A 26767-nucleotide genomic window follows, 5' to 3' on the forward strand; every position below is an offset into this window, starting at 1 on the left:
CAGTAAACCAACATATATATCAAAAGTAAAAGAAACAAATAAATAAAGGCACAGTTATTGCCACAAAGCAAATGTAAGGTTAATCATAAGACCGAGAGTTTAAAAGGCAGAACTATCTACTAGAATTGTTACAGTCTGATGCCAAAGTCTAAGAATTGTTTGTTTTTCTTAAGTACATCTATATGTCTTCTTACACTTGTTTAATTTGTACAACATTTATTTATTTGTTTGAATGTCACCATGACAGCAATAGCTCATTTTCCTAATTCTGGGGATATGTAAAGTTCCTAAAATTAGTACTGCTTCTTTGCTTGATGTTTACTAAGATTGCTGTCCTCATACCCATAAGATAGTTCATATGGGATTACCTATACCAGTAGCATTTTCACATAAACATGGAAATTCATTTTATTTGTCTTGTTCCCAGGACTACTGAGTGTGAGTATCTTTTTTTCTGTGTTAGGTACTTCTTGCAAGTCATGGAATTATGCACACATCCTATCTTTTGAATTCATCTGTCAATTCTGCCTATGAACAGGAAGCATGGAGTGAATATTCATATTTTGTTATGAATAGGCATGGGGAGTAAAACTTCATACCTTATACTGCCTTCAAAATCATCAGACTCTAAGGCTTCATTCTGAGGTACTGAATCTGAAGAGATCATTTGTTCTCAAGTGGAAAAAATAGAAGAAGAAAACAAGCCATTCAATAATGCAAACATTTTTGAAAAGAAGTGTGATTGTGACTTACATAATTACTTGATTATTTACTAATGTTACCACAATATCCCAGAGCAGATTCCTAACATTTATTTTTCCTGTGTGCAAATAAAGTATAACACTGGAATTAGCAGACTCCTTTACAAACCTAAAATGAGATATGTCAGTTCATCAAAAATCTTTTCCTTGAATTTTTTTTTTTTTCAAAGAATAGAAGTTGATTGACTGGCAAAAAGAATTGCATCCAAGGCATATGACCTAATTTTGACAAGAAGTTTTAGGGTTCTGGAATAAAGTACACTAGTTTCAGTTTAGTGACAACAGTGTTTCAATTTTCAAACTAAGAAACACAAATTGACAACATTCCTTTTTTTCTTTTGACTTAAAACTGGGACTTTATTGTGACTCAGGTTTCCATGTCACTGTTTAATTAAACAAGAAATTGACATGCTGATTAAACATTTGTAAACTGTACTTTCAGATTTGATCAGCTAAGTGCAAACTTATTTTCTTAATGTACAAGTTGTCTCAATTTTTTCCTGAAAAATTGATAATGCGGTATAGAAAAAAAACATGATGATACTAATTACCAAAGAATAAAAACAAAACAGAATTAGTGATGTTGTAGCTACTTAAAATTAGAATGTCAGTACAGAAATCAACATAAAGATTATTTAAATGCCGGAAGGAACTATACATAGCTTCTGCAGCAACTATGCTGAAATGCAAAAAGCTTCAGCCATTAAGAATGAAAGAGAAGCATACTTAAACTTGTCCTGTGTTAACTGTATTTAATATTTGTTTACAATCTCCTGACTGTTTTTTTATACCATGTGACTTGTATTTATTTATAGTGCCACTTTATTTGGCCCATATCAGGCCCATCATTGAGTATAATGCTCCCTTTGGCATATACCTGACCAGATATATGCAACAGTTGGAATGCCCACAAGGGATCCTTACCAGAAGAATCCAAGGTATAAAAACATCGTCCTATGTGAACTGCCTTAAAGACCTATCTTTATATTTGGTCTCCTACAGGTTACTGAAAGGAGATCTATACCTGGCATAAAAAGCAACCTCAGATCCAGTTCTGATGGACCTTTTGCATAGCTGCAAAATGAACAGCATTAGAACCACTAGATTCTAGGATTTAAATTTTGCTCATGACATAAATAAGACCTGTTGGCAATACAGATGTATGTCTCAGAGCATTCCCATGCTCTGGAACAGACTCCACATCCATGTGAAGCCGAGTCCATCACTAACCCTATTTAAGCGTACCTTGACCAATGGATGGGAACTTGAAAATTCACCTGGGGTCTGGCTCCCATGTATTTGATAGACAGAGGAAGACAGTTATGCCCAAACTAACATATCCTTGCCCCCACATAACCTCTAGAAACTTCTTGACATACCCCCTCCTACTAATCAGCCTTGATATCTAGGGATACAACTGGGATGGATTGCATGGCTGGGCTTATAAAGACCCTGGTGGCTACTAGCCTAGTATATAACTATGAAACTATTTTAACATCAATTATGCCTACACCTTGAATTGTCTTCTACGCTAGAAAAACATGGTGAGTCTGAAAAACGTCCAAGTGAATCAGTGCTTTACCCAAAAAAACAGACTGCAATAAAATAAAATAAAATAAACTTCCCACTTAAAGTTTGAGGGAGTAGAATTCATTCCTCAATTTATTAAAGTTTAAGCAGGAGAAATCAAAGGTATGATCAGTCAAACTGAAAACACTAACAGACAGAACAGTCCCAATACAGGGGACAGCAAACCCTTGTGTGCCACCTCAATCCTTATCATCCTTGATAATCACAGAGTGATTATTAAAAAAAAAATAAATAAATTAAAGCATTATTGTCACAACAATCTTGGCTTTATTCTTTTCCTATCAGTAGGTTTATAAATGTTCCAAGGCTTTAGAAGGCAGAAATATAACTAAAGTGCACTTTAGTAACAGAGCTCATTCCAATGTTGATGTGATCTAAGTGGATGGACATAAATAAATCAAAGAGAAATGCCGCTAGCTACACATTTCATCAGCTAGCTACACATTTCATAAGGATCATATTATAAAACTTCAAAGTGCCACATGATTTAGGAGGCAGATTAAATGAATTTTGTCCATATTCCGAAAAGATGATGGAGTCAATGTTATTGGGTCTATATTAAATCAGCGAATGCTTAAAATAGCAAATGCTGATTTATCGACCCTTTAATAGCGAAAGCTGACAATCCCAAAGAACACGGAACAGCAATTTGTTTCCCTGAGAAAAAAATCGCTGGGCCATTTTTGGGGCTTTACCATTTCCTCCACTGTGGTGCAGTCTCGGAGTTGGTCTATTTAAGTAGGAGGTTGGGGGGACGATGACACAGTTTTGAACTTTTTTTTTTTTTTTTTTTTTTTGTGGAACAGTGTTTTTTTTTCCCCCTGGGAAAAAAAATTGCTGTTCCGTGTCTTTGAGATTGTCAGCTTTCATTCTTAAAGGGTTGATAAATCAGTGTTCACTATTTTAATCATTCACTGATTTAACATAAATCCAATTTTATTTTATAACAGAGATGTAGTCATTTCCTAGTACCCAAACTGTTCTATAATGTTTAGCAAATTATAATTTTCTTCCTAAATTAATCAAGCAGGGAAAAATACCCCAGTCTTAGTTTTCAGGTACTTCTCTTAGAAAGTAAAAATTAATTTAGTTGGAAGTTAAATAGTAGTTGTTAAATTTAATTCTATTCTCTCTCCACATAAGCCTCATTTCGGAGAGGGCAGCAGGTTAATTTTGATTAAAAAAAGTCTGTGATATAGTTACTGAATCTACTCAAGGCATACTTCTTCTGTAGATGGACTGTATTGTTTTTTTGTTTTGTGCATCGTTTGGTGAAAGTTCTGTACATAATTCTTTAAAATCCTTAACTTCTTGCAAGACCAGTGAGGCTTGTTTCAGTTTCTCCACAGCTTCATTTAAGTACTGCTTTGCACTAAGCTGCAGATCTTCTTCGTTTTCAGTCACATGCTTATTTTGAGCATCTGTGCAAGAAGAGTCAGGATTAATCTGAAGAAGTTCCTCTGCTTCTTTAAGTTCAGAACACACCTTAATCTTAACTTTCTCAAGATATTCCACTTTCTGTAATCCTGATGGCATAAACAGCTCTTTCTTTAATTCCCTGTCTGATTCTGACAATAAGTCCCCTACTGAAGAGCATTTATGTTTCGACAAACTTGCTGTATTTTTTTCTTTCAGAATTTTAGGAGGAGCAACTTTAATTGTACGTATGTGATCTGATGGAATTTCTTTTACATTTTCTTTACTGTGATTTAATGAGAAATTTAGGTTTTTATCATCCTGTTTATCAGATGCTGGATCATTTTCAGAAGAGTGTAATGTATTCGCATTTTTCACTTTCATGGGCAAAATTTTATGTACAGGTGCTGGGGATGACTCAGCCTTAGAAACACCCACTGAATGGTTTTCCACATTTTCTACTGATGAAGCATTGGAAATGTCTGTATCGCAGTTCCCTTTATCAATGTTGTTGGGTTGTTCATTGATATTCACTTTCGGTTTCTTCGGTTTCTTGGGCAGAACCTTAACAGTAGGTATTGGAGAGTTCTTCTTGGACATAGAGACATCTAATAGGATTTCCTTATTTTCACTTACTGGCACTTTTGGATCTCCAACATTTTCTTCTTCACAATTTGAATTACCATCATTGGGGAGCACAACACTAACACTTCCTTTCAATATTTTTGGGGGAGGGACTGGAAATTTTGCTACCTTCTCAGAAGAATCTTGTGAAACATCCTCCACACTTTTGTGAACTGTATTTTTCAAGATACCTTCTGAATCTAAATCATGTTTACTAATTTCTGCAGCAACAGCATCTACATTTGGGTTATGTGAAGTATCTGCAGATGTAGGATGTGAAGATTTTGTCATAATGTTTTGTCCATCTTCTGTATGTTCTTCCATGTTTTCAGTAACTAAAACATGCAAATCTTCATCAGTTTTATTTGTAGATCCTGCATCTTCACCACTGGAATCAAATAAGTCTTCATTTATTTTTAATTGGTGGGATAAAATCTTGGGAGGTGGAGTTGGAGGCTTTCCAGTTCCCTCAGGAGATACCACTGAGAGGCACTCCTTACTTCCACTAATGGCTGATTTCTCCTTCTCAGCATCCTTATCTTCAGAAACACAAACTTCTTTGCCATCTGCTACTGTAATCTTCCCTAGATCATCTGTAGTAGGGGTATCATATTTCATATGGCTTTCCATGTCTGTCTCAGTAGGAGCATTCACCTTAGAAGGTGGCATTGGAGGCTTAATTATTACCTTCTTCTGTGGAATATCAGCAACATCATTGAGAGCATGATTTTCTTCATTATCAGTGCTGTCTGTAACATGTTCTTTTTCTTCGCCGTGATCTATCATAGAAGTAGTAACCTAAAATACAAAAAAATAAGATTAGAATATTTACTTAGCTTTAATAATAACATTATATGACATGCTTTCAAAATTTGGTTGAAAAAGATTATTTTGGCATCATATTGCTGTTAGCTGGAACTGTGTTAACTTATTGCAGTACCATAATATTTTTTATGTGCCACATTTCAATGGAAATGGTACAATAAACTTCTGTGGCTAATTCCTTGATTCTATCTAGAGCACAAGGCATTTCCTATAGTTTAACTTATTGCTAACCCTGACTAAGGCATCAAGAGTTAGCGTTATTTTAAATGCCCAAAGACCTACAAACTTTATCTAGAAATGGGAAGCAGGAACCCTATCCTAATATGCTGCATCATGACAAATCCCCTATAGCTAGCTACAGCAATCACTTTTACAAGCAGTAAAAAATAATAATTAGGAAAAATCAGTAGTAATATTTGTGCTTTAGAAAAATGTGTCAGTTAGTGAAGTACCATTCTCCTTGACTTGCAATACCTGGTCACATAATATACAATTAGGCACTCCCAGGACTTCCTAAAAATGTTACACCAGATCCACTTACCTATCTAGCTTATGTCTGCATCTCCCAAAGGCTCTGCATGGACCATCATTCCAGCAGAACTTTCTATTTGTTCACCTTCAGTACACATTGGCATGTTCAAATGAATACATTTAAGATGCCCATCAGAAAGGTTCACAGTGTTTTCTCTTTATTTGCTTACTTGCAAATTCATCTCAGATGTACAGTATTTTCATTCTTAATTCTAGATGGGTATACATAAACACAGTGCACATTTATGTAGGAAAGGCTGGTACACAACACAAACCACATAACTGAATTCATAAATGTACTGAACCACCATGGAGTACTGGAATTTACCACTGTGTACTTAGAATTGTCCAGGCACACAGTAGATATACAAATGAAGCACTTGACCTTTTTCTGTGATTCACAAACATGTCAATTGCTGAGGACAGTGGGAAAGAAGTGCATAAATTTATGTATTCAGGCATGCTTATCCATGGTAGCTAAATACTACCTGCATACCCAGTGAACCTGTAGAAGTGAAGTGCTGCTCACCATAACACACTAGGGTTACCACCTGTCCCACTTTGCAAGGAACAGTCCCTCTTTGGGCAGTTGTATCCTGCAAAAAAATTGAAAAAATGACAAATGTCCTGAGATTTTAGGACAAAAATATTTCCTATATTTTAATAGTTGCATAAAACAGTTATTTTGTATCTGAAACACCTAAATATTATAATAAGCAGAATAAGCAACTCAAATGCTACAAGAATAAGCTTTTATTCAGGCACAAACATGAATTTCTGTCCTTTGTATTGGCCGTGGGTATGTTTTTCCCTGCAAGATCTGACGTTTCTACAAAAAAATGTCCCACTTTGGGCATTTGAAAAGGTGGCAACCCTATAACACACCAAGTGGAGAGAGAAAAGGCCCCCTATTGAAATGTTGGGGCTTGAAATGTAGAGTTCCAACATGCTAAAAAAAAAAAAAAAAAAGGCAAATTCAGAAGAACTAATATCAAACATCACTCTTCTCCTTTAAACTTCTTTTTTGCAGGGGGGCAAGTCTCCCTGCCCACTCAATGTAGGGACATCCCCCAAACTTATAAATACCAATTCTGAGCTTGCCATACCTCAGGGAAAAGGGAATATTTTGAGAAATAGCAATCTTAGACTTAGTATATTTAAGCCCAGATTTTTGGCAAATTAGTTCCCACATTACAAGACTTGATGAGGGTCCTGATATTTCAAATGATTACTGTTAAAAAAGACTAAATTCAGCTGAAACAATGCAAAGATTCACAGACATATCCCAAATTTTAGTAACATGCACAAAGGCATGTTTTTTATTTGTATTTATGTTTTTCTTGGCCATGTTAATCTCATTAGGCCGACAGCTTATTTTCACAGATACCCAAAATGTTTTCCATACTGATCTGGAGAAATTTGTTCAGGGTGCCAGGGAAATTCCCTATTCTGTTGCTAGGTTACCAGTCTGAAACATCAGGCTGGCAGCAGTAGAGAAGGATAATGGTGAAGATGGAGTTTGTTCCTCTGAGGATGTCCCAAAAGTACCTTGTAACAGTTGGCTCAGATGAGAGGCATCAGACTAACAGGAAATTGAAGAATTTATTGTTAAACACTTTTGTTCAGCACTTCACCAGAACAAATACACTTAATCCATATTGACATTTAAAAAAAAAAACTAAAGAAGTTAGTCACGTGACCTATTACAACCAATCAAAAACAATACGAGTCAATTAGCTAATTAAGCATATTAAAACCATACTAATAAATACATTTGTTTAAAAATTACATTAGACTTTGTAGCATTTCAACTTTAAAAAAACAATTAAATGAGCAAGAATCATTCAAACCTGGGAAACTGGTAGCATTTAAAAATAATTGCCCTTATAATTCATGACATTCAACATATTCACCAGTCAATCCACCATGGGGGTTTTGTGAAACCTTTTCAAGGGCAAAAAAATAGGAATTTATGTCCCTCATTAATTTTAAGATGTTTAAATAATGCATTAGTGTTTCTGCCCTTCCTAATGTATATATATATATATATATATATATATATATATATATATATATATATATATATATATATATATATATATATAAAATGCTTGGCAGAGTTGATACTGAGCTAAATGCATGACCCCCTATGAATCACATACGAAATGTCCTCTAGAACAAAGTCGTATCCCTTATATAAACAAAATCTTCAGTCAAAATATAATTACATTGATGGCAATGGCCACATTTCAACGTTTCAACCCTTTGGTCACATTGTGGTTTTACAAACACAGATTTCTCCTTTTTAAAATAGATATTAAAACATTTGTCCTTCCTATAGGTGATCAAGGGTTTATCCAACTAACACCTCTATGTTCTTGTTGTATAAAATGGCAGCAATGGATCCACTATTCAGAGTGAATTTGGTCATAACAGACCTTGCATAACTCCCAGAAGGTCATACACTACTGTCACTAATTGCACCACTGTCACCCAATATAACATAGAAACTAATCACCTCCTCGACTATCGGGCTCAAAAAATGTGGAGGGTAAACCCTTCTAAAAAACATATTAACGAAAATCTCCCATTCATTAAGAAAAGTGTCAAACTCGGATACCATTTGGGCCAAACGTACAAGCTGGCCCTTAACTACAGCTTTTTCCTAATGTGTAGGGTGACAACTGTTAAAAAAAATAAATAAAAAAAGAATTAGAAAAAGTAGGTTTTCTATAAATGTTCGATATAAAGTTGCCACCCTGATAATCTTTTTTTGAGATCAGTATCCAAATCAGTAATCACATCTCTATTAACAGTGAAAGTGAATTCTAAAAATTCTGAAGTACTATTAATATAACTGATGAATTCATCCATTTTACATTCAGTGTCAGTCCAAAAAATAAAAATACCATCCAAAAATCGCACATACAGTGACCAAGATTTGTTAAACTTACTGTTCTGGATGTACTCAACTTCCCAATAGGCCTTAACAAATTAGCAAAAATGGGGTTACATGCTGCCCTCATCACCACTCCAGTTCTTTGTCTGATCAGTTGTCCTTCAAAATACATCAAATTATTCTCCAACACTAACACCATGAGAGTAATCAAGGTGTTCAGTCTCCCAGAAGAAAGTGCTAGATTTGCACTGATACATTCACTAAACCGTTGTAACTCGCCTCCATGGGAATAACCAAGTACAAATCCTTGGCATCAATAGTAAAAGAAAATATCATCAAAGGGACCTCTCTAAACTTCCTTAAGAAGTCCCAAGATTTTTTACAAATCTGAAGTAAAGATGTTCATGATTACTAGAACGTTAACTTTAAGAATGAAAAAAATATAGATGAGCCAGTAATTGAGAAAATGGCTCACTGACAGTTTGATTTGACATATATGGAAAAGACATTTACAATATCAGAATTAAAAAAAAATAGCATCAAAGCTTGTTAGAGCATCATCTATTCCTGGTGTAGACAATATACATTATAATAAAAAAGTGAAGTTGTGCAAGTTACACTTACCCATATCAGTAGACATTCAAATTCCTCACTGCTGCATATGGGTTGTGCCTTGCCTAAGACACAGCAACCAGTTCTGGATCGATCCCTCCATCAGATTCACTCTGACTGCTGACTGGTCAGCCCTGAGAAGGGAAAATCAGCAATTAGAGTGGAAAATCTTCAGGACTTTCTTGTCTACTACATAAGAAGTAGTGTACTCATCCTGAGCGAACCAAAAAATAGTAGAGCAGCTACTACAGCAGTGAGGAATTTGAACATCTACTGTTATGGATAAATGCAATTTACATGACTGTACTATGTCCACCATTCCCACTGCTGCAGTAGCCTATGGGTAGAATACCACAGCTTATCCAATATGGGAGGAGGAGGAAGAATGTGGATCCAGGAACTCCCTAGAAAATGGTTCCAGCAGAGTCAGGTCTGCATCTAAACTTGTAGAGGTATATAGACATGACCACATAGCTGTCTCTAGAATGTTTCTAGACTTCATCAAGACTCATGGATAGTGTGCCTTAATACTGCCTGGAAATGGTTAATCATGGTGGGCATAAGAAAAGGCAAAAGCCAGGGACAACCAACTGGAAATCATCTGTTTGACATAGGTTGTCCTTTCTTAGTCACAACATAAGAAATAAATTGCATATTAGCTGTTCTAAAGGACTTAGTTCTTGTCAAGTCAGTATCTGAATTGTCAAGAATGTGAAATCATTTCTCCATGGTTCCAAGGGTTAGGAAAGAACACTGGGAAATTAATGGCCTGATTCAAAGATGTATGAAACAACTTTGGGCATGAATGAATGATTTTTTTCTGACAGACACCTTATCCTAGATGCAGACCAGATAGGGTTTACCCACCAAGAGAGCGGGCAACTCTGATACTGATCTTTCAAAAGAAGTTATGTCTTACCATAACGTTTCATCTGTGTTGTTCATCTTCTTTCATTCATCACTGATGGGTTCGGTTCCGAGCCCTCAGAATCAAGTCAGCTTATTAACAAGCTCGTGCCAGCCAAAAAACTCTCGAGTTGTCTCTACTCAGAATACCCTTCTCCCTGTTACCTCAGATCGAGTTTGCTAAGAAATGGAAGTAAAGCCGAAGCCATTTAGACCCAAAGCAAAAGCATCCCTCAGGAGCCTTTGGAGGGGGAAGATGGGTGGGAAGTGATGAATGAAAGAAGATGAACAACACAGATGGAATGTTATGGTAAGACATAACTTCTTTATCTGATGTTGTTAATCTTCTTTCCATTCATCACTGATGGGACAGAATCCTAAACTACCTTGAGGTCCATGGGTGGTCCTTATGGAAGAACATTCCTGAGTACCATTGAGTGGAAGGCAGCTCTCCCTTTGGAGACCAGGTCCAATTTGTAATGATTGATAAAGGTATGAGACTTAGTCCAAGTAGCTGCTGTGCATATGTCATCCATGGAAGCCCTGGAGTGGAATGCTACAGATGTTGCCATAGATCTACTGGAGTGAGCTTTAACTTTTGGCATGGGTTCATTATGGAGGGAATAAATGAAACGTATGCAGTCCCTTAGCCATCTTGATAATGTAACCTTGCAAACAGCCTCTCCCATTTTGGGCCCAAAAAAAGAAAAGAAAAGTTGTTCAGATTTACAGATAGGTTTGGTCCTATCTAGGTAAAATCTCAATTGTCTATGTACGTCTAAGGAGTGAAGGCAATACTCTCCTCTATTGGCAAAATTTGGAAAAAACACTGGTAGATCAATGGTCTGGTTAATGGAGAATTCAGAAACAACTTTGGGAAGAAAGAATGGGTTCATCTGAAATGACACTCTGTCTTTATGAAAGACCAGATAGGGCCTCTTCATACACAATGCCTGCAGCTCTGAGGCTCTTCTGGCAGAGGTAATGGCTACCAGGAACAAAGATTTCCAAGACAAAAACTTTAGGTCACAGTTAGCAGCAGGCTCAAAAGGTTTTTGATTCAATGACTGAAGGACTAGAGTGAGGTTCCATGGTTCCACAGGCTGTCTGACATGAGGCTTGAGATGAGAGGTCCCCTTGAGGAAAGCCTTGTAAAGGCATAAAGAGATAAGAGGGGTGCCATCTATACCATTGTGGAAATTGGAAATTGCCATTAGATGCATCCATACCATAGAGGCAGAGGCTCCATTATCAAAAAACTTAGCCAAGTATCGAAGCACTGCAGTAACTGGAGCTGAATATGGGTCTAGCATGTTATCCTTGGACCAGATGGAGAACTTTTCCAATTTACTCTGATATAGTCTTCTGGTGGATGGTTTGTGAGAGGCCAGAATAACGTCTCAAAAAAGCTAAGAGAGTCTAACTTGCCTGGCAACTAATGGAAGTGGAGAAACCAAGCTGCCAGATTGAGACTGGAGAGATTTGGGTGAGTCAACCCTTGGGGGTGAGTAATCAGATCTGCTAGAGGGTCCAGAATCCATGGTGGGTATACTACGTGAGGCTGAAGGAAGGGGAACCAAACTTGTCAAGGCCAGAATGGGGTTATGAGGATCACCTTGCATCTCAACCGAAGAGCTTTCTTTAGAAATTGTGGGATCAAAGGGATGGGAGGATAAGCACAGAGATGTCCAGTGGGCCAGTCATGGATCAGAACGTACCCAGGATATGTGTTGCCATCAGAAATTGGTTGGAAGCTATCACCCAGTGCCAAATTCTCATGGCTTCTTGACATAGGGGATAGGACTTGGTTCCTCCTTGATTGTTGATGTACCAGACCACTGACGTATCATCTGACTGAATTGCAATTGTCCCGGAAGGGAGAGTCAATGGCACAGCTCTCAGTTCCAGAACATTGATATGCAGGTGGGCCTCTGAGGTGGACCATGTGCCTTGACCAGTCTTTCTCTGGAAATGGCCCCCACCCAATCAGGAAGCATCTGTGGTCACAATGGCTGTGGGCTGGGGAGGCTGAAACGGGTGAGCCCAAAGATCTATGTCTGGCCTCATCCACCAAAGCAGGTCCTGGTAATTGAGGGCGTGATAGTTTGGGAATCATTGACCCAGAAAGAGCCATTGCAGAATTCGCATATGTAGCTTTGCTAGAGCCACTATTGGAATTGATGCAGCTATAGAACCTAGGGCCTGAAGAACTTCCCTTGCAGAGACTGCTGTTTGAGATAGTATCATCCAGAGTTGAAGCCTCAATAGATGGAGTCTGTGAATTGGGAGTGATACCAGACAGGACTGAGTATTGAACATTGCTCCAATGAACTCTATTAGTTGTGTAGGGATAAAGTTTAATTTCTCCCAATGTATCGCTATTCCCAACAATTTTGCCAGAGAAAGAGAGTATAGTGCAGTGCTGTTACCAGAAGATACTCGGTAAGAGCTAGTCGTCTAGACATGGAAACACCTGGAATCCTTTTAGTCTCAAGTGAGCTGTTACCACTGTCATGCATTTCATGAGCACTCTGGGGGCTGTAGAGAGACTGAATGGCAGGGCATGGAATTGGTAATGACTGCCTGCTAGCTAAAAGCAAAGCAGACTCCTGGAGTGTTTGTCCATCTTGATGTGGTAATAATCCCAGAGATCTATAGAGCACATCCAATCGCCTTCTCTTAAAAAGGAAAGGATGAACTGAACCATGACCATCTGGAATTTCATTTTGGTGACAGACTTGTATAAACTGCTGAGATCCAAAAATGGGTCTCCAGTCCCCTGTCTTTTTTGGCACCAAAAAGAATCTCGAGTAAAATCTGGATCCACACTGATCTGGTGGGACTGGTTGGATGACTCTTTTTTGAAACAGCTTTCTAATCTCTGAAGCTGCTTCTTTCCTTTGACTGGGTGGAATGTTGGGAAGCTTTCTTGGAAATTTTGGCTGACAAGAAAGGGGAATGGTGTAACCTCTGGTGATAATGTTCTGCACCCAATGTTCGGTGGTGATAGATTGCCAGTCAGCTTGGTGCAGAGAGAAATGACCCACGACTGCCTCCAGAGGTAAGCAATCGGGCCGCCCCTCAGTAGCGCTGATAAGGCTGTCCAGAGAAAGAGTCCCTGGAGCCTTGATTACGAGGACCCCCCTCTGCCTCTATAGCAGCATCTTCCAGAATTGTTACCCCCTCTGCTTCTGGGAGTATCATCACCACGTGCAGCACGGAAAAGGCCCTGAGATTTCTTATGCCACATTTTATCACTCCTCTGATTTCTGGAGAAGGTACGTTGAGGGTTGGAAAACCGTAGGCCTATGGCAGACAGGGTTTTTCCATCTTGCTCACACCTGGCTAACATGTCCTTCAATTTGGAGCCAAAAAGGGATGAAGCTTCGATGGGAGCATTCAGAATAGAAGACTTGAAGGGATCCGCAAGGTCACAAATGCACATCCAGGCATGATGCCTCATAACAATGCCTGAACCCACTGCTCTAGCCGCCCGTTTGGTCGCATGTGACAGCAACCTCATGGATGAGTTGGATATTGATTCCAGGGTTGTGAGATTCAGGGCCACTTTGTCCCTGACCTTATCAGACAACTGTCCTGAGAGTGTCCCAGTGAGTTCAGAGATCAAGTCCCTCTGGAGCCTCATAAAATGTGCCAAATAATTCAGGGACCATATGGCAAAGGTCCCTGATGCAAAAACATGCTTCCCAAGTCTTTCCACTATCCGGGGCTCCCTGTTGGGCAGGTGGACAGTGGGACTTTCCTCAGCCAAGTACTTTTTCATGGCTGCCACCACCACCATAGCATCAACTGGTAACCCTTTGGACCAATGCGGGTTCTCCTCGGCAGGGGAAAGAATTTTGTCTGGTCTTCAAGGGATCATCTCAGTAGAATCAGAGTTCTTCCATGCATGCTGCACGATGAGCTAGGTAAGCTTGTCGGCAGCCATGGTCACCCAAGAGGTAGAATGTCGAGAGCAAAAAGCCTGCATGAACACGGACTCCTCAAACGAAGGGTTGGAGGGCTTCCAGTCACCTCTCTGCTTTAACATCTCCAGGATGTCTCTGAAGGAGACATCATCAGGAGGTGACCATGGGGGACCCTTCTCCATCATCGTAATCTGTGTCTTCCATTAAGGACTCCTCAGGTGAGTCTACGTGCTTCCTCTTGCATGTCTTCTTTCGAGGGGGCTCCTAAGTGGGGGTCTCTGAGGAGGACTCGGAAGAGTGGGTACCCTGAATAGGGGTGTCCTGTGGTTTCTCTGCCCAGCATCCTGGGAGGGGTCTGTGACAGCTGTAGCTCAGAGGGTAAAATCTGGGGTTCTGACATCAAAGGAGTGCTGCCAGAAGCAAGATCCCTCTCCATCACGCCGAAGGCAAGCCCACCTGAAGAGAGATGGGAGCCCAGAACCAAGAAAGACAACCTCGGGACTAGGGTCACACCCCTCTTCGATGAACCCTCCCCCATAGATGGAGCCTCAAGCAGGACTGGCATGGACACAGCCATTGGTGCTGAGGATGGAACCGAGGAGAGGGTGGTCCATACCCCAGGCCAATTCACCCATCCCCCAGATTGAGGAAGAACCAGTTCAGCAGGAACTGAAGACCAAATGGAAAACTCAGAGCCGGAGTGAGATGCACTGTAGGTACCGAGGTGATGGGTTCCAAGAAGGATGGAGCAGAAGGCTTCGGAACCGAGATGGTCGAAAGAGGAGTGTAAGATGGAGTCTGTGGATAAGGTAACCCATGTCCTGAAGGTGGATGGGTCTTAGAAAGTGAAGGAATCCCCCTGGCTAACAACAGCTGGTCTGCAAGATGCACCACGTTGTGTTCCGAAAGGTTCCTGGTGGATCTAATGGATACTCCTGACGGAAAGTCAGGACATTTGAGGAATGGGCTATATGTTTGGTCAAGAAACAGACCTACAAAGGGGGAGTATCAGGTCTGTGGTGCAAGGTCTGCTGGCACTGAAGTCTCTAGTTTTGAGACTGGAAGTAAAGGAGTCAAATCCAGTGAGGTCGGTACAACACTCAGTGCCGAAGTGGCACTTGGAGCTAAAAGTGTCGGTTCCAAAATGGAAACTAATGGTGTAGTCGAAGGTGTGCCCTGAGCCATAGTGGCTACAGGTGCTGAAGTTGAAATAGGCATAGTAAGGTCTATGATTTGTGCTGGAGGCATGACCGGTGCCAAAACAGGTGTCGGTATCGAAGGTTTTGAGATGGTCGGAGCCAAAGAAAACGGAGCCGAAGAGGCAGATTTATGCTCCGACGATACCTTTGGGACCTTTGATTTCCCAGGCTTGCTCTGATCGCCCAATGGTGAAGAAGGAACAGAGTGGGATCTCTTTTTGTCCTTAGGTGGAGGGGTTGAGACCTCCATCACAGAAATGGCCTCTGAGAAGGGAGACTTGAGTAACCCTTTCAGAGTGAGTTTATTTTTGTGGTCTTTAAGAGTGCGTTGGCTGAAACTCTGACAAATGTCACATGGAGGCTGCACCAAAAGGTGTGCCACTCCCAAACAGTATACATAGTCATCATGAGAATCCCTGTTAGGTAACTTGCCCTTACAAGAAGTACAATGCTTAAAACCTGAAGTACTCTTCTTATCCAACATTTTGGTAGAAAAACCCCACAGGTCAACTGTATAATCCAACTACAATAAAATCAACTCTGTTTAAAAAATCACAAATATAACAATACACTGGAAGGGAAACACCTAAATAAAGTTTAAAGCTAACAGGTTAAACAGGAGAAACAATGCCAACTATGGTATTGAAGAAATACCAGCAGGGTAAGGGAAGAAAGGCCGTACCAACAATGGTACTTGAAAGTTTACCAACGGTAACAATGGGTAGAGAGGAAAGAACAAGGTTAGACAGAAGAAATTACACTAAAATTACTAATCACTTAATAAAATATGAAGATAACCAAAAAAGTTTTACACAAATATCAAAAAGATTTCACTTAGCAGAGAGCTCGGCAGAAACACGGCTTTACAGCTACTCGGCAAACGAGATCTGAGGTAACAAGGAGAATGGCATTCTGGGTAGAGACTTAGCTCAAGAGTTTTCTTGGCTGGTGCCAGCTTGGTAATAGGCCAACTTGGTTCTGAGGCTTGGAACCAAACCCATCAGTGATGAATGGAGAGAAGATTAACAACATCAGATGAACAGTTATCCATGAAATAAACATTAAATATGCCTGATATGTAGGTTCAGGTGGAGATGTGGTTAACTTTTTCTGCAGAGAGTTAAGATCTTAGGAAGCAGTAACATGTTTGCAGGGTGATCTCAGGTGAAACACTCATATAAGAAACTGTTTTAATAGTAAAACATTGAGTAAACAGAAGGATCTTAGGGTAGATGTACTGAATTGGCTGCAAGATGTACCTTAACAAAGTAGTGTGAAGGTCAGAGGGTAGTAACATCAGTATTTGAACACCCATGGTATAATCACAGACAGGACCCTGTATATTAGGTTGGCACCAACTAGAAGAGTATTTCAAATGTAAAAATAAGATCTTTCTATTAGCAGGATTTATTGCCTCCTTTACTACCTACAGCATGTCCTCAAAAAGGTGTCTAAAAAAATAACAGAATCCAGGCAGACAATTTAAGATGTAATAGACTGAGGTGAGTTGAACACCTCCTGTCTTGTGTGAGTAGATTCCAGATACTGCGGAAACTTGTGGTAATTGCCTTTGGCCAATTCCATAAAAGGGAGAACCAATATTGCCTGATCAAAAAGGGATGCACCACAAAATGTCCTGAATATTCAGCAAAAAAGTCTGGATATCAGTGTGGGCAGGGTGGAGGTCATAAAGAATATTCCCTTGTAAGGGAATAAAAAAATATGCATTATTTGTTTTGAAAGGAGGCTAACAAATCTGTTTGAAGTGTTCCCAAGGAAAGGATTAATACCTGGCAGACCTTCTCGTATTGATTATATTTGGGAGGGTGTTCTGGTTCTTGTCAATTTTGTTTGCCATTATGTTTTGCTCTAATGGAAAGTAATGTGCTAACTCCCAAGTGATCAAAGCCAGCCTGAATAGGGCATATGGCCTTATGCCCTTTGAATGTTGATGGACCACATCACAGTGGTGTTGTGTAACTATTTAAAAAGTGTGTGCTCCTATCTGTCCAAGAAATGCACAAGCCAAACATCTTACCCTTATATAAACTGCCCCCCAATTAAACTTTGCTATACGGATTGACTTAGAGGTTGAGGAAAACAAGAGGGGAAGTGTAACAGCCTATATTAGAAGGCCCCACCTGTGCAGATGTCCTTCTATATCACTGTTGCAGTATTCATTAAAGAAGGGATGTTTTGTCCTGGGCAGCCCATCACTTGGCCAGTATAAATAAGCTTAAAAGAGATCTTGTTTATGCTGTACATCACATTTATGCTTCCCACACATAATGTCCAGCATAAAAGGGTCATACGGATGCAACTACCTAGGACTTGTTTTGCCCACCAGTTTGACTGCCATTTTTGTCAGTTGCTTTTTATGTTTTGTTACTGTATTGAATATTTAGCAACACCAGATAAGTGCCCCATTGTGGTTATTTTTCTTTTTCTTTCTTTCTTGGTCTTGTATTTAATATCACTACCTAGTGTTCATGTCATCCAAGAGGGGAAGATGTCAGTGTAAGAGGCAGCTTCCCCAAAAGGATCATCAAGAACAGTGTATTTTTTGTTTGGGGGCTTCCCATGACCATACCAATTTTAGTATCTGTAAGACATCTGTGCCTAAAACACTCAGAATAAATTTGTTTTCCCTGCCCAATTATCTTGAAACACAATGGCTTAGACAGTTGGCTCAGGGTATCATGGTGGAATTATTTAACCCCGTGATACTTCCGCTAGGTAAGATGAAGGTCAAAAAATCTTAGATGGATTCTTTAGCTGTTCAGAATCCAGTGGACATCCCTCTAGAAACAGGTAATAGCTCTGTAGGTTATTTGGTGTTTACGTTGGATTCCTCTGCCATGACCTAGCAGGGGCTGGCATGGATCCATCTTTTCACACATCCACTGAGGCTTTGCAGGGATCTGCTCCAGATGAGAAGGGGAACCATGGTTGATTATCTCAAAGGGTCCTACAGGGACTCTGCAGATATTGGTCAGGGAAGAAGTTTTGTGTTCTCTTCTCAAATCTTGCCAAGGGTCGGAACCTCCTGTATTTGTTGGAGCTGATGTCCCTTCTAAGAAGAGACAAAAACTGAATCATATTTTGGTCTGTCCTATGGATCTTCAAAGGAAATGGCAAGAGTTTACTCAAGGCTTGTTCCTGCCTTAATGACCCTAAACCCTCCACAAGGTGTTTCAGTATCTGCTCCTCCTTGGACCTCTATTCCTTCTAAACAGTTTAGGTAATCAGATTCCTTGGATGAGGATTCCATGCCTGGTGAGAGTTCTTTGTCCTAATCTTCACAGATGCCTTCTACTTTGGCGCATGATTCTGATGAAAAGGAGTCTGTTAACCCTGAGTTTTCTTTCAAGACATTGTCCTTTGGGGATATAATTGTTAGGATGATGGAATTCTTTAAGTGGGCTTTTTCTCAAGTGTATGATATTTAGAGAAGATGTTATGAGTTGCTTCAGGTGGATACTCCTAGACCATCGGCAGTTCCTCCTGCACTGGCTGCTTTATTAGATAAATTTCATTTATTTTTTCAAGTCTCCTGATTCTCAGCCTCCTGCCCCTAAAAAACTGATAGGTTCTATAAGGTTTCTGAGGATTGTCTATTTTTATTTAAATGTCCTTCCCACTAATCCTGCTGTGGTGTCAGTCTCTTCTGACAAACCTTCTAAACTTTTGCCCTCTTCCAAACCTATGCCTTCTGGTAAGGATAGCAGGGCTATGGAGACAATTGGCAAGAATGTTTATACTGCTTCTAATTTGGCTTTTTGTGCTATTAAATTCCAGACCCACATGACAAGACATGCTCTGGCCATGATTGCTCAGGTTTGTCAGATTATCTCTGCCCTCTCTGATTCTAATGGCAAATCCTCTGCCTTATCTTTTTTTTAGATTCTGCTTCTCAAGTGGCTTGCCACTGTATTAAGTGTAGCTATGATGCTGCTGATGCCCCTTCTAAGGCTACAGCTTTTGAGTCCATTATGAGACATTATTCTTGGCTTCATCTCCAGTCTCTTCCTGAGGACATTAAGGCTAATTTGTTGGAAGCTCCTTTGGATAATACTCATCTTTTTGGGACTGCTGCTGCTGACAAGTTTAAGTCTCTTCAAGAGAAAGGCAAAGCCTTGGAAGACCTTAATTACATGTTTTTATCTCTTCTAACCCTAAGTTCCAGAGAAATTATCCTCTTAGGTCTGCTTTTGTTCACAGGCAATGTCATCAGGCCTCTAAGGGCAGGAAGGCTCCCTCTGCAAAGACTGCTCAGATTTATGTGGCCCAGAAGCCTCCTTTATCTGATAAGCCTGCTTCTCTTTGATAATTCTCCCCTCCTGTCTTTAGACCAGTTTCTTTTGTCCCTTATGCTTTCCCTTTGTCTTCCAAATTGGTGTCTCATCACTTCAGATGCTTGGGTTCTTTCTATTATCCATCAGGGTTATTTCACAGTATGGAAATCTCTCACTCCTTTTTCTGGGATTCCTCAACCTCCTTAAGAGCAACTTCCTAATTTCCTGGAGGTTCTAAGGTCCCTGTGGAACCAGAGGACTATTCAACCTGTCCCCTCTTTACAAGTGGGAAGAGGGTTTTTTTATTCAAGGATGTTCCTGGTTCCTTGAAAGAAGGGCACTTGGAGACCTATTTTGGATATCTCCCAGCTCAACACCTTTTTTTAGATCCCTTTTTCCGCATGCTTACTCTTCAAACTCTGTTTCCTCTTTTATTACTCCAGGCTTTTCTGGTGCCCTTGGATCTGAAAGATGTTTGCCTTCTTATCCCTATTCACCTTCTCTTCAGGAAGCTTTTATGTTTCTCTGTGTCTTCCTCTCCTTTTCAGTTCTCTGCTTTTCCCTTTGGCCACTTTACTGCCCCAAGAGTATTCACAAAATGCCTAGCTCCTTTAATTGCCTTCTGCAGGCTAGAAGGCATTCAAATTTTTCCTTATCTTGATGACCTGTTGCTTCAGGCACCTTCTCCAAGTCAATCATTGCAGGATCTGCAATTCACCATCTCTCTTCGTCAAAGTCTGGGGTTTACTATCAACTTCCAAAAGTTCATCCTGACTCCTTCTCTAGATCATGTGTATCAACTTCCAAAAGTTCATCTTGACTCCTTCGCTAGATCATGTGTATCTGGGCTGCAGAATTTAGATGGTGTCAATACTGGTCTTTCTTCCACCTCCAAAGGTATTGTCATTGACAGCCTTCTTTCAGACTCTTTTTCCTCTGACTGCCATGCCAGTTAGGGAGTTTCTTTGAGCCCTGTGATTCATGGCCTCTTCTATTCTGATGTGTCCTCTTGCCAGACTGCATATGTGGAAGCTTCAATGGACCCTCAAGTTGGTTTGGGTCAGTATTATCCCTCTCTGAATTTCAGTGTACCTCTCCTTCCCTGTCTCAAGAAAGAATTTGAGTGGTGGATTGGACAGTTCACTCTCAACCCAGGGCAGCCATTTCAGCCTCCAGTCCCTTTTAAAGAACTGTTCACGAATGCCTCGGACATGGGGTGGGGGGCATCTCTAGGTCACCTGAAAATTAAGGGTCTTTGATTCCCCATTAGAAGTCAGACCATATCAACATCAAAGAGATTAGAGCAGAGATTCTGGCCCTTGAGGCTTTTCACCTCATGTACTCTCCGGGCCCCTTGAAGATGTACACAGACAACACTACAGAGATGTGGTATGTCAACAAGCAGGGGGGCACAAAAACTTACCTCTTCTGCAGGATGGTGCTTTGGGCTTTGGAAATACCTCTCAGTTATCAAGTAACTCTTTAGACAGTATACATTCCTTCAGAGTATAATTCTGTGGCAGACTTTCTGAGCAGGTGCAAAACACAGGCTCACAAATGGATGCTTCACAGAGATATGTTTTTGGACATTGTCAATTGGCGAGGTATTCCTCAGGTAGATCTTTTTGCCTCCACCCTAAACTGCAGCTTCCTCTCTTCTGTATCACAGTGCCTTGCATTCTGGCCTGGAAGACGTACATTCTTTCCTTTCCTCAGAAGGGGAGGTTTCTTTATGCTTTCCTCCCTCTTCCTCTACTTCCAAGACGCCTGCAGAAGATTCAACGTGACTCCCCAAAAATCTTGCTAGTGACTCCCTATTGGCTGAGACAGCACTAGTTCCCCCTCTTAATGCATTTGGCTAGGGGCAATCATCACAAGTTACCTCACCGGTTGGATCTCCTCACACTGGACAAGGAGTCTCTCATCCACCCACACTTATCCACTCTGCAACTGACATTGTGGGTGATAGGATTTTGATCCCTTTCAGGCACCTCTTTTCTGAGGATGTGCTCAGGGTTTTACAGGGGGCAAGGAAATCATCAGCCAGAAAATCTTACATGTCCAAATGGATGAGACTTTTGGTCTAGTGTCATGCTCGTAACCAGAATGCTTTTTCAGCGTGGGTCCCTCTGCTCCTCTCTTATTTGTGCAAGTTGCTCCAGTCTGGCTTAGCCTACTTTTGTGAAAGCCTATTTGTCAGACATTTCTGCTTATCTGCCCTTGAATCCTCCTTTGACTTCTTGTTTTGAGGTCAAGCAATTTTTTAAAGGCGTCATACATATTAGGCCTTCAAGAAAGCCTATTTCTCCTCCTCCTTGGGACCTTAACTTTGTTTTGGAAAAATTGACTCGGGGTCCTTTTGAGCCTACATATTCTACTTCTTTGCAACATTGTACCTGGAAGACTGTTTTATTGCTGGCTCTTACTTCTCGGAGAGTTTCTGAGCTCCAGCCCTTATTGCCATTCCTCCTTTTTTGTTTTATCACAGGGACAGGGTGTCCCTTTGTACTAATGTTTCTTTTATGCCCAAGGTAGTCAGTGAGTTGTCCTTGAATCAGTTGGTACAACTCCCTTTCTTTTTCCCTTCTCCTCATCTGCTGCTGAGAGTCCTGCATATCTTGGATTTGTACAGACAACTCAGATACTATTTCAATAAAACCAGGACTATTTGTAAGTCTGATCAGCTTTTTGTTTCCTTACATCCCAGGTCTTTGAGTTTGGTTGTTTTTAAGAAAACCATCTCCTCATGGATATCTAAGGCCATTTCCTTTTGTTATTCCTTTCATGGTAAATCTCTGTCTACTTCTGTTAGAGCTATTTCACTAGGGCTGTTGCCTCTTCCGGTGCCTTCTTCAAGGGGTTAGACACTAGTTCCATCCTTGAAGTTGCTAGTTGTTATTTAGAGCAAACCTTTATTACGCATTATAAGTTGGATATGGTTTCTGGGCCAGAGCAGGTTTTGCTGAAACCATTTTATGAGGGTTTGTTGAGGGCTGTTCTCAGCCTCCCCCCTCCCATTCTGTTTCTTGATCTTTTTTACTCTCCCTTCTGTAATGAATACTGCAACTGTGCTATAGAAGGACATAGTACAGTTGTGTAAAATCTTACCATAACAGTAGATATCCTTCTCTTTACTGTTGCAGTTTTGCTTCCTCCCTGCAACCCCCCCTTTAGTTTATTTTACACTTTTTCCTTCTGGATGTGCACGGACTCCTTTGTCCTATGACAACTGTTCTCTTCTGTGGCAATTCATTTCCAGGTAGTTGAGTTTGTATGCTCTTTTTATGCTCTATGTTCTGTGTGGAAAGCATAAAAGTGACATACAGTGCAAACAACATCTCTTTTAAGCTTATTTATACTGGCCAAGCAATGGGCTGCCCAAGACAGCTGAAAAAGAGGCATGTAAGCCCAGCCATCCTGAAGATGTAGTTGTCCCTTCACTGGAAAGGTTCCAGATTGAGATCCTATCCTATCCTCTCATCTCTAGTTGTTTCTTAGGCATGCAAGACAATGTGATATGTACCCAGGTATGGCTAGGCAAACATACCAGAAGCAGGGGTCTTAGATACAGCCTCTACAAAAGCATACAAAACTTTTAGCTACTAGATACATGTCAGAAATCTGTCTCCAAACCTTCCCCACTAAGTCCAAAGGGTCAGGCTTGGAAGGTAACAGTAGCCTGTCACCAATCTGTTTTATGAGGGCTGTAGATTGTGAATCAGGCATCAAGTGGGCAGTGTAATATATACCTTCTCCAAGGCTTGCGCTGTAAAATTAGGCAAAACCACTAGCAACATATTAGAAAGAATCTTCTCAATTCCATGGGAACATCCATAAGTTCCCAAAAAGACACTTAATTTCTCCTAGCAATAATCTAGAAAAGGGAACATCTCCCAAGGTGGTTGTGAACATTAGTTTTCCTCTGTATCACAGAAATGGAGTCAAGGATCTGTAGGATACAAAATCCAGTTACTGACTATGTCAGATTCATTTCACTTGTCTTCCTCAGGAGCAATTTATGACTGAATTGCCTAACAGGTACATAAGGTTATGAACCAGGCTTGAATGCCTGTAACAGCTACTTAGTTGAGGTCCATAGGTAGGTACTAGGCTAATTGGCCCTAGGGCCTATGCAAGCCTAGCCAAAAAGGCACCCTGGTTTTCGCCACCCAAGAAAATGATTTTTCTGTGCCCCTGTCAAGCAGAGCCGCAGAAGTGATCCCCGGGGTGAATTTCCTATTTCCCATCCAAACATCAAGATTTTTTTTGAAGAGTGCCAAATGAGGAGCTCTGTTTGACATAGATAGGAAGTCTGTTCCAGAGTATGGGAAGTCTCTGGGACAGGAATCTATCCCTCCAGCATGTTCTGTTTATTGTGGTGACAAGGTTTAGGTCATTAGAGTGTGTAGCTCATAGGGATTGGGATTTCTTTAAGTGGAGCATGTCCAACAGCTCTGGGTTTGACATAGCTTTGTATGTTAGGCAGAGATCGCCTCTGTGTAGGCGATATGCAATGAAGTAAAGCTGGAGTTTTCTGCAATGGTCTGCATAGGGTATCTGTTTCAGGCCAGTAATCCTCTTTGTAAGGTATTTCTGTGGCCTTTCCAGTTGTTGTAGATGTCTTGTGAGGTACATACCAAAAGGGGCATTGTACTCTATAATGGGTCTAATGAGTGATGAGTAGAGGGGAACAATGACCTCTTTTTTTCTGGATGAGAAACCTTTTGTGATGAGGTGTGCCAAGTAGAAGGATTTCTTGACCACTGTGGTGATGGGATTATCAAAGGAGAGACTACTGTCCACCTGTGTCCCAAGGCCTCTTATTACACTTTTGGTGTTAAGTAGACTACCGCCTATGTGGTAGTTCATGGGTACAGAGTTTTTACCCAAGGGGATGACAATGCACTTTTTGGCATTGAGCTTGAGGCCATGGCTTTGACACCACACATCTGTCTCAGTGAGGCCCTGTTGTAGGATGTCCACATCGTTAGGAGTTTTGATTATGGTTCCTAGTTTGCAGTCATCTGTGAACTTAGTTAGCCAAAGACCTTCTGTGTCATTCTGTACTTCAGAGAAGTAGATACCAGACAGGAGAGGACCCAGGACTGAACCCTGTGATACTCCACTTGTCACTGGTCTGAAGTCTGATTTGGAGTCTGCTACTTTCACAGTGTGGGTTCTGTCAGCAAGCCAGTTGGCAACCCATCTTGTGACATAGGGATTTATACCTAGTTTAGTGAGTTTATCTATAATTCCAGAGTGGGGGATGGTGTTGAATGCCTTGGTGAGATCTAGATAGGCTGTATGAACCACCTTACCCTCATCTGTGGCTTTGGTGACTGCTTCAAAGAAGTCTATCAGGTTTAGGAGACATGATCTGTCTTTTACAAACCCGAACTGTATAGGGTCCAGAGTTTGGAGATCTCCAATGTCTTTGTTTATGAGTTCCATGATGATATGTTCCATGGCTTTGCAGACCAGGCTCGTCAGGCTAATGGGGTGGTAGTTCTCGGGGTCTGTCATGGCTCCCCCTTTGTGGAGTGGGATAACCGTCATGGTGCACCATTCAATGGGCACAAAGCCTGAGGTGAGCCTATGACTGAACATGGTACTTAGGTGGGGTTCCAGTTTAGTCTGTAGTTCGTGTAGAAGGCAGCCTAGGATGTTGTCAGGTCCCATGGATGCTATGTTCTTGGCTTTGCAGAGTGAGTTTTTTACCTGTGCAGTTGTGATTATAGGAACTCTGCATTCTTCCTGTATAGAGATGGGCCCTTTAGGGGGTGAGGGGGTGGTGGTAAAGTTAGCACTGAACCAATTTGCCAGGATGTTGGCAATATCAGTTGGTACTTTATATTTAGTGCCATTGTGCTGTAACTCAGAGCATATCTGAGTGTTGCCATTGAGATTCTTGACATAGCTATAGAATGCTTTATGGTTGTCTTTAGAATCAGTGGCGATTTTGTTTTCATAACTAGCTTTGGAGGATTTTATGAGGGATCTCAGCTTGTTACTAAAGGTAACCAGGGAGTTTCTCCAATCATGGGATTTTACTCTTTTTTGCAACAGTTTCTTTCTTCTGTTGGAGAGTTTGTTTATGGCAGAAGACCACCATTCCTTTTTTTGGAGGATAGCATCTTAGTTCTGTTAGGGATAGCATGATCCAGGCACTCATGTAAGTGCTTATAAAGTGCATTTGTGTAGGATTCAGCAGTCGTACCTCTATTGTCCATCTGCATGGGTGTCGTGACATTTGCCACTTCTGTCTTAATTAGCGTGAAGTTGGCTTTGGAGAAATTTTTTACGGTTGTTTCCCTAATGGGGGGTGGGAGCGGGATGTGGATGTCTAGGGTGATTAGCTTGTGAGCGGATCTGACCAATGAGGAACTGACCTCTAGTGTGGAACACCAGTCGCCCATGTTGGTGATGACCAGGTCTAGGATATTGCTGCCCCTGGTGGGGGTGTGGATAAGTTGATCCAAGGCATTGGAATTGATGAATTTCAGAAAATGTTGAGCAAAAGAGTTGGCACATAAGTAGTTTTCCCAGTTAGTTTATTTTATTTAACATTTGTTGACCGGGAATGTCCAACTAGGCTCCACAGAGCCTGTTTGCAGCAGAGGCCCAGGGAGAAATGCTCCAGACGCATGTCTTTAGAATGTGGGAGAAAACTGGAGTACCTGGAGGAAACCCACGCAAATGCAGGGAGAACATGCAAACTCTACACAGAAGGCACACCAGCTGAGAATCGAACCAGAGAACCTCTTGCTGTGAGGTGACAACGTTAACCGCTGCGCCACTGCGCTGCCCATGGGGTAGTTGAAATCACCCATTATTTGGGTGTTGGGTTGTACCCTAATATTTTCCAGTGTATCATGAAAAGTGGAGTGGGAATCCTGGGGCATGGTGGGGGGGGGAGGGTCTGTAAGCAAGCTACAATCTGGATTGCGGTCTTGCCTAGAGTTAGTTGAATTTGGATAATCTTGTATGCATTATGCTGAGCAACTAGCTTGGAGGTGTGGATATCCTTAAGAATATGGACACACCTCCACCTTTAGTGTTTCGGTCCGGATTAGGTGGCCGAAAGGTGTGGTATGAATTATAGCCTGGTAATGCAGGGGTGCTCTCTGGAGCTTTGAACCAGGTCTCTGTCACTGCACAGATGTCGATGTTCTCTATTTTA

At 40.9% G+C, this 26767-nt stretch overlaps 1 protein-coding gene across 1 annotated transcript in view; it reads right to left on the reverse strand.

Annotated features, from left to right (window-relative positions):
* Positions 1–1082: 1082 nt before the first annotated feature.
* The window catches only part of PLEKHO2 (pleckstrin homology domain containing O2), a 1330687-nt gene continuing 1305002 nt past the window's right edge, over positions 1083–26767 (reverse strand). Inside the window, exon 6 of the mRNA XM_044078679.1 lies at positions 1083–5189. Coding sequence (XP_043934614.1) covers positions 3564–5189 — 1626 coding nt within the window. The 3' untranslated portion in view covers positions 1083–3563. The remainder of the gene's footprint in view (positions 5190–26767) is intronic.

The sequence above is a fragment of the Protopterus annectens genome, chromosome 7.part1 (assembly GCF_019279795.1).
Source record: "Protopterus annectens isolate FY-2018-M chromosome 7.part1, PAN1.0, whole genome shotgun sequence".
NCBI lineage: Eukaryota > Metazoa > Chordata > Ceratodontiformes > Protopteridae > Protopterus > Protopterus annectens.